General features: G+C 47.7%; 1 protein-coding gene across 1 annotated transcript in view; it reads right to left on the reverse strand.

The window, feature by feature from the left end:
* The window catches only part of KIAA1107 (KIAA1107 ortholog), a 69,320-nt gene extending 62,180 nt beyond the window's left edge, over positions 1-7,140 (reverse strand). Inside the window, exons 1-2 of the mRNA XM_019531114.1 lie at positions 6,992-7,140; positions 6,681-6,878 (exon numbers count right to left, since the gene is read on the reverse strand). Coding sequence (XP_019386659.1) covers positions 6,681-6,878; positions 6,992-7,125 — 332 coding nt within the window. The 5' untranslated portion in view covers positions 7,126-7,140. The remainder of the gene's footprint in view (positions 1-6,680; positions 6,879-6,991) is intronic.
* Between the last annotated feature and the right edge of the window lie 1,646 nt (positions 7,141-8,786).

Raw genomic sequence — 8,786 nt, forward strand, 5'->3', positions numbered from 1 at the left:
CCCCCCACACCCAGTCCCCCTGCAATCTTCCCACACCCACCTACCTTCCTGCAAACCCCACATCCCCCATTACACACCCATCATGTGTCAAGAAAACCAAAAGCACACATGAAGATATATAGATATTTAGTATGAATTTTATCATGATTTAGAGACAGTGGTAGGCTTCTAAATTGCTTTAACATTGTAAATATACCAATAAAGCATTGCCCAACTGCTCTCCCCCCGCCACATATACATATGCATGTAAAGTGGTCTTTTGTTCTAACTGTGGAAGAACATGGATTTTGGGGTATTTTAAAAAACTAATTTAGGATGCTGCAGCAGCAGTCCAGCTGGCACAAGGGGTAGTGTCCCCAGATACCAATTGGCCAGGCTCCAGAAGCTCCTGCCTATTTGTCCATCAGATTACAGGTGCTCACCCCAGGCTCTAGCTCCCCCTGGCTGCAGATCTGGGAGGAGCCAGGCAGGGTTATTTTGCCCCATACCAAAGTGCATGTCTGGACATGTGCGCTGAGGCAAAAAGCCACGGCTCAAATTTGCATCACTTCTATTTGAGCTGTTGCAAGCGCATGTGCCTGAATGTGTGGACAAGCCTCAAGTTATCATTCTCTTTCTCCTCCAGATATTTACAAACCGACTGTTATATAAAATTTACCCTTCCCAAGTACTGCCCGACAGGTCATTAATTTCCTGGCTCCTCATTTTCCCCTTTTTTCAAGACGAGCACTCGGCAACAATCTGGGACTTAGCTTGACTCTGCAGACTTAAAAACGTATATGTAGGGAGCTGTACACACAAAACTGACATTTCATTTAAAAAAACCCCAAACCACTGAAGATAAATCTTATCTTGTGGTATGGTGTTTATGTCCTTTAGCTCATCAGGAGAGCTGGCACTTTTAAGTCCACCACATAAACTTCTGCTACTTGAGCTAAGAGAATAACTGATAGCAGCAGGAGATTGGATTTCATAGATGTTGTCCCATAGTGGAGGAAAGGCGGTACTCTGGAATACAGAACTTCTTTATAGACTCTATACTACATGCTCCAGTGGTCAGACTTTTCCATTCATTTCCTCTACACCTGATCCCATCTGCCATTTGTTCTCCCACCTGATCCAGTCCTGTCTTTTACAAACATCCAAGTCCTCCTCCCAGCCCATATTCATCTCACCTAGCCAGTTCCAATCTCTACACCTCCTCCAGCAAGTTTGTTTTCCCAGACTCACTACCCCAGTCTCCTTATCCAGTCAGTCTCAGTTTTTCTCTCCTGACCAGCTCCAGTAGTTCTCAGTGCCAATATTCCTCTTAGACTTCTTATTCAATTTCAGTACCTGTGCCCATTTACCAAATCTTCTTCCAGTGGTTTTTAGTCCCCACCACTCCAGTTTACTGCTAAAAATCTTGTCAGATTAAGTACCAAAACATTAATTTTGAGTATTTTATTGCCCTTGATGAGATAAGAGGCAGATTGGATATTTGCCCTTTATCTGTACCAGGTAACTGTCATTCCTCCCTTCAGAAAAGACATGCTCCTTATTTTGGAGACAAAGAAAGCCTGCAAGACCCTTGCTCAAAAAATCATCTTTTGACACTGACAGGTTTTCCAACTATTGATCCATATCAAATCTTGTCTTTTTGGGGAGAGTTAAAAGGCTGTAGGAGGTAGATCCAGTGTTGCCTGGATCTCTCAAATGTTCTTGACCCTTACTCTTTGTCTACAGTACACTGGCTGATGCCCTTTTTCTGATAGTGGAGACCTCCTGTGGATAGATTTTAGTCACTAGAGACGTGGTGTCAAATGAATAATTCTACAGAGAAAATGAGACAATTGCCCACCTTTTTTTTATATGGGAATTTCACAAACTCATTTTATCATCATTTACTCATTTCATCATTTTGTTCAAAACACTCAGGAGATTTATTTGGGATCTGAGCTATAATGTCTTCTACATACATATAGGACCCAGCTTTATGTCCCAATCTCACCTAGCACACTTAGGTTATTTGAATAGCTTAGTGCTGTAGCTAAACAGGAGCTCAAAGGAATTATGTCTAGATGAAACAAGCCAAGCAAGATTTAAGTTAATATTTAAAAATCTGGGAGAAGATCAAGAATTAATCAGGAAAGGCTGTTTAAAGTTTCCTTCATGCAGTAGGAGGAAACATAGAAAGGCATCTTGTTAGACAGCTAGAGAGTGTCACTAACTGGAAGTGCTTTTTTCAAATTTGGTTTTACATTGGCATCTCCAGCTTTCTCTCTCAGGTGCAAGCCTTAATGCAGCTATCACGGTCTTTTTTAAACTTCCATGTAAATCTGCAAAGTGTTACACTGGAGTACCATCAAAAACTCCATCAAATAGAACCTGGGTGATGGCCTTTTTTGTTTACCAGTTTCATGCAGGGACCACATTACCTCCATGCTCAGAAATAACTATGTTGACTTCCAGCTTATTCCTGAACGCAGGTCAGAAGCAATACCTTGAATTAAGACGTGACTGGTTTGGACCCTAGCTATGAGAGACCACTCTTGCCCCTTTGATAACTCAACCACTGGGATTAGCATAGCCACTTAGTGTAATAAATTCCAGTTTTATCTAGGAAGGAGAATTTAACTCCAAAATTTATCTACTTTCTTGGTCCAATGTAGCTAAAAGCTGTAGCTCTTCAGGACATGTAAAAATATATCTTTTCCCTTATGTCATACAAAAAACTAGAACTTTTGGTTACAAAATGATACCTTTTAGATCAACTGGGAATTGCAAGAAAATTGTCCAAGAAAAGGACAATTTTCTTGCGATTTCCTAGTTGGTCTAATAACAGGTATCATTTTAGAACCAAGTTTTTTGTATGTCTTTTTGTCTCAGACCAATACGGCTACCAAGAACATCTCTTTTCCCCTATGCTTTCTTTGAATAAATATATAGGTAGGAAGATGCATATACTGGCAGTACAGGAGTACATAGAGACTCATTTTTAATGCATTTATAAGTATGCTTAAGAGTACACAGGGAGCTACATTTGAGAATGCAGTATTAAAAAAAAATTAATATTTAGAAAAGATGTTTTTGCAGCTGAATCAGTTGTTTTGCAAGACTAGCATTACAAGTCTCCCAGGAGAATCTACTGCACCCTAGGGATTTATGCTTCCTTTCCAGCAAACACAAATAAACAGAAAAAAAAAAGTGATATTGATCCATGGATTGTGGGTATGTGACAGGCATACCATTAAGAAAACACAGAAGTGAAAAAGTAATTTAAGTCAGCATCCAGTTAGAAATTTGAAAATTTTTATCTTGACAAACTACTTCAGTCCAAGAGTCTACTTTACCATCACTAATATATGTTATTATTGGCAGTGAGCAAAATTTAAGTAATGATATATGGTACTGAGCACTGAATTCAGTCATATACATTTTGAAAAAAGGCAAAATGCCCTGAATGGAAGTGGTTACTAAAAATACTAGACGTGAACAGACCCCTGTTTTTAACTTTGTAGTTCCTATTGACATCTTCAGCAGGAAACTGATAGATGCAGCCTGTAGTATTTGACCAAATGCAGTGCCCCTAAACCAGGGGTGGGCAATTATATGGGCCCCAAGGGCCAAATGTGGAGTTCTGATGAGCCGTCATGGGATGGGTCAGTACCCCCCTCCCCACTGCAACAACTCACTCAAACTCCCTATGGGGCTACAGGCAGAGAGCAGTGTTCAGGAGCAGGGGAGTGGGCGAGCTGGGATCACAGAGCTGGGTCACAGGGTGGTGACAGATCCTTAGGGAGGAGAAGTGTGTGCGGGGGAATAGGTGTATGTGTGGGGGGAGCAAGGGTCCCTGGGCGCTAGGTCTTTGGAGCCTGCTGGGGGTAAAAGGAGGGAGGGGTAGGAGGGCGCACGCAGCAGAGCGTGCCTAAATGGCGTGGTCCATAATAGCCCCCGTGGCACTCTGCATGGGTCAAAGCCTCACCTGGTCATGCCAGGGCAGTCCATGCCGAGCTCTCACCGGCACCTACAGCCCAACACAGCCGGGTGTTTTTCTGCTCCCTCCGTCTCCAGCATTGGCTCCTGCTGCTGCTGTGCTGCTCCGAGCAGCTTCCAACAGGACTGTTCCCAGTGTGGCCCCGGTAAGGTGTTGCTCTGCTCCCCACACCTCTAGTGGTAGCTCCTGATCTTTCTTTTGCTGTGCTGTGCCATGCCACTCTGGGCAAGCAGGCAGGCATCATCAGCCAGGTGGCTCTTCCCCAGTGCACAAGGCTCTGGCTTCAGCTTCGTGGAAGGTGGCCAAGAGCTGAAGGCAGCTTGGGCAGGAACTGCTACACCACTCCTGGTGAGCAGGCAAGCTGCTTCAGCCTGGTGGCTCCTGTCTCAGTGTGTGAGGCTCTGGCTTCCACTCCCAACTGCCTTCCGGTAAAAAGGTGGCCAGAAGCTGAAGCCAGAGCCTTGCACCCTGGGGTAGGAGCTGCCTGGATGAAGCTGCCTGCCTAGAACAGCATGGGGTAGTGAAGGCAAGATCAGGAGCAGGAGCCACTGCTGGAGACAGGGGGAGCAAAGCAGCACCCAGCTAGTTGCAACCACACTAGGAACAGCTCTGCCAGAACCTGTGCACACTGACCGGGGCAGGGCTTAGCCCAGGGGCAGGCAATTATTTTGGGTGGAGGGCCACTTACTGAGTTTTGGCAAACCATCAAGGGCTGCATATCAGGCAGTTAGGGGCAGATAAATATGAATTTTCTAAATTTTTTAGGGGGCCCCATGGGCTGGATACAGTGGCCTGGTGGGCCACATCTGGCCTGCCCCTGGCTTAGCCCATGCAGAATACCCTTAAAGCTAGATCCAAATAAGAACTGAGGTGCCTAGACCTGGATTAGTCTAAAATATCAATTAAAAACAACAAAAACAAAACAACCCCCTCCCCCTGGCTAAACCCACACAAAACCCATGGGGGCACCTACATGCACTAGACTAGGTATATCCCTTTCTAGTATGACACTATATTTATTCACTACTTCGGTATATACCAAGACTCTCACCTTATTCCTGGTAGGTCCTAGAAATGAGGTATATTAGTACACCTACATCCCCTGATCAGGCCAGGAAGCAAGAGATCCAGATTCAATGCCCTCCTGAGCTTGAGGAGAGGTAGTTTTAACCCTCCTCACCCCATCCCAGGCTGTAGATTAGGCTGCATAGGATTATCCGTCACCCCTTCTGATAAAACTCTTCTCACTGCGGAGCAAGGATAATACCATTAGCAGGGCCAAAAACCAAGCAGCAAGGAGCCTACAGCACTTGGCTGGACAAGGGGAAGATTCTGGTTCTGATCCCTGCTCTCAGAACTATGTATACATTAGAACAAGTGTTGGATAAAAGAAGTCATCCTGGGAGCAGTGTTACCATAGATTTACAGATTGTAGAGTTGGAAGGGACCACAATGGATCATCGTGTCCGACCCCCTGCCCCAGCAGGAAAGAGGACTGAGGTCAGATGACCCCAGCCAGGGGATTATTAAGCCTCCTCTTAAAGACCTCCAGGTTAGGTGATAATACCACCTCTCTTGGAAGCCCATTCCAAGTTCTGGCCACCCTTACTGTAAAAATTTTTTTCCTAATGTTTAACCTAGATCTATTCTCCACTAGTTTGCTTAAATCCTTCACTGGCTGTTGCTCTAAGACTAACAGGACATCAGTGATGTTGAATTAAATATAAGATTGTCAAGTCATTCACAGGCTTTAACATCACACAAAAAGAATTCTAAGATTTCCACATTTTATGCTTTTTTTTTTTAATAGCGCTACATATGCCTTATCATTTTACTACATACTGTATACATTGATACATTCGTTAATGCACCTTTGCTACTGAGCATGACATTTAGTAATAAGAGGTACTAGATAAAGGCACAGTAGCTGGACTAATATGCAGTAGAAAAGGCAAATGTTTTTGTGACAGTTAATGCGCAGTACACTAATTCAACTGTGCATTAGCACAGTTTTTGTCGTGACATGCTAATGCACAGTAGAACAGTTCACTGTGCATTTAGGTGTCTCGTGTAGACGCACCCACTGAGACCAAGTGCCAGTATGATTATCTATGGTCAGGTTTAAGGGAGTTTTTTTGTCTAGACCCAGAAGCAAAACAGCCAAAAACTGAACCACTCCATGCCAGATGCACACAAATCAGGGTCATCACTGTTGTCTTAGTGCAAAGTCAACTTCCAGGACAGGTGAGCGAGTGATAAATATAGGAGACAGGAAAGAAAGCTCTTCAATAAACTCTGCCACTGTTTTAATTTGAAAACCTCACTGCTTGCCTTTCCAAAAAGAGCATTTTGGTGCCAAAATAAGCCACAGGGTATTGAGACAGAGCTCTTCTCCCAGCAGCAGTGCTAAAGGATGTCATGACAGCAATTCAAGGACGGTGCCAGCTGCCACCTGCTCTCTGAGGACTACTCACCCCTGCTAGGTCCCTGATGCTGGCAGACAAGGTACCCAACAGAGACCATGAGACCAGCATGTCGAAGGGTTTACGAGAGCCGATGACCGTCGAGGCACGCTCGTGGGCCAGCGGGGAAGCTAGGCGCGTTCACTGCTCAGACAGCTGGGCCAGGAAACGCTGCAGGGCCGCTCCACCGCTAACCCCGCGCCCGCGAACCCCCGGCCCAGGCGGCGGGAGCCGACACTTACTGCAGGAAGGCGCGGAACTCGGCGGGCTCGAAGCACTGCAGCGTCACGGTCTCGTGGCGGCCGAGGTGCCGCGGCGCCTTCCCCGCGATGCCCAGGAAGAAGGCGGGGGCCCGGGCCAGCAGCACCGCGCGGTGCGCGCCGAACCGCGCCGGCCCCACGCGGAACGTCACGTCGGCGCCAGCTTCGTCGGCCAGGAGCCTGCGGGGGACAGCAGCGGCAGCGGCGTCACCCCGCGACCAGGGCCTACGCGCGGCTGGTCGGTGTGGCCCGGGGCGAGCGTGCACAGGCTTCTCCCCCACCTCTGCTCCTACCTGCCCAAGTCCCGCCGGAGCTGCTCGGCCACGGCTTCCTTCAGCCGCTGCCGCTCCCACGCGCCTCTCCCGCCGCCTCCTACCGCGGCCGCTCCGGGGCCCTTCGGGACAGCGCCCGGCCCACACCGCGCCATGAGCCGGCCGACCCTGGAGGAGCTGCGGCGGCGGCGCCGGGTCTCTCTATTGACAGACGCTCCCTTAGCCGCGGCGCCTCAGTCACGGCGCAGCAAAGCCGCCAGCTGACAGAAACCGCCCGAGGACGCTCTCAAAAGAGCCAGCCCTAGCCAGACACAAACCTAGCCCTACCCCGCCTCTGCTAGGGCAGCCCGCCAATCGCAGCGGCACCTGCCCCACCTCCCTATGAACAGCCCGCCAATCGCCGTGGCGCCTGCCCCGCCAGCCCCGCCCCCAGCTTGTTTACCTTCCTGGCGCGTGGCGAGAAGCCGGCGTGTGCCTGTGCGCCAGGCCGGCCTTGGAGGGGTTAATTGGTGGGGAGCGGCGGCTGGTGCGGAGACGCGAGCCCGCCCTGGGCAGCGCCCCCTGCTGGCTGGCGTGTGCGGGAAGCTCGGCTGCGGCCTGCGGGGGCAGGGCACGTGCGGAGCGAGGTCCTCGCCCATCCGCGGGGCTGGGTTGTGCAAAGGGGGAACTAAAGCCAGGCCTTCGGGCTTTTCTTTGCACCAGATACCAAATTGCCCGTTTATTTTATGGGGCCCACTGTCCCCTCTCTCTGTGTAAAGCTGCAGCCCTAGGTCAGCCCAGTGCACAGAGTCTGGGAGATGGAAGCTCCTTGTTGTGGGGCTGTTTGGAAAGACCAGAAGAATTAGGTTCTTTTCAACCTCTTCATGCCTACTCACGCAAAGCCCTGCATCTGCCTTGTCTGTGCTTTATAGGGAGAGACCTGATGCACAAGGCAGTTGAAGCCTCACACACCAACTGCAGATGCTTCTTCAGCCTGTTGAAGTGTTTTTAAACCTGAGAGCTTGCTAAGAAAAACATTTCCAACTATTTAGTTGGTCTAGTGAAAGATACCAGATTTACCCAAAGAACCTTGTCTGCCTCCGTTCAGCAACATGCTCAAACAGATGCTTAACATTACAGGCAAGCTTTCATTTTAATTCAAGGTCTCCTTAGTCACAGGCTGATGCCTTGATCACAAGTTTGTCCTTTGTTTTTCAGGTCTCCACATGGCAACGCATTTAAACAGGTGTTTAAGCCTATTGCTATTCAGTAGAACACATGGGAAACTTCAGGTGCGTGCCAAAGTCCCATGGGTAGATGTTGAAGTCGAGAATTTAACCACTATCATGTTGCGTGCTTTGTAGAATAGAGATGGACTTAACGTGAGCCTTTGTCTTTGTTTCACGTATAGAGTTCTGCAGTAATAGAAGGACGCTATTTGGACTGTGTCACCATGGATCTTTATTTTAACTGAGGGGTGTCAAAGATACAGTCCATGCTACTTGTGGAAGTTAGCCTGAGGTGCAAGCACGTCTTGTCTCATACGGAACTATGAAATTCCTTACGGTGGCCTTGCATCTAGGGTCCAGGGAACAGAAGTCCAGTACAGAGAGTACTTCTGAATATTATTTTAAACAAAATGTACCTACTGTATCTTTTAACCATCAATAGAAATGTGCCTCAGTATGAAAAATTCACATCAAACTCAAGTATTATTTCTTTGGGGAGCAAAGAAAGAGCCAATTTATTTGATCCTTTGGAGAGAATGGAGCTGAAAATGTTGAAGGAAGGGGTGGACAAGAACAAGCCCTTGTTGTACTTGTTTTGATCTTGTCAG

This window comes from Crocodylus porosus, unplaced genomic scaffold, assembly GCF_001723895.1.
Source record: "Crocodylus porosus isolate Cpor-Errol unplaced genomic scaffold, CroPor_comp1, whole genome shotgun sequence".
NCBI classification, from domain to species: domain Eukaryota; kingdom Metazoa; phylum Chordata; order Crocodylia; family Crocodylidae; genus Crocodylus; species Crocodylus porosus.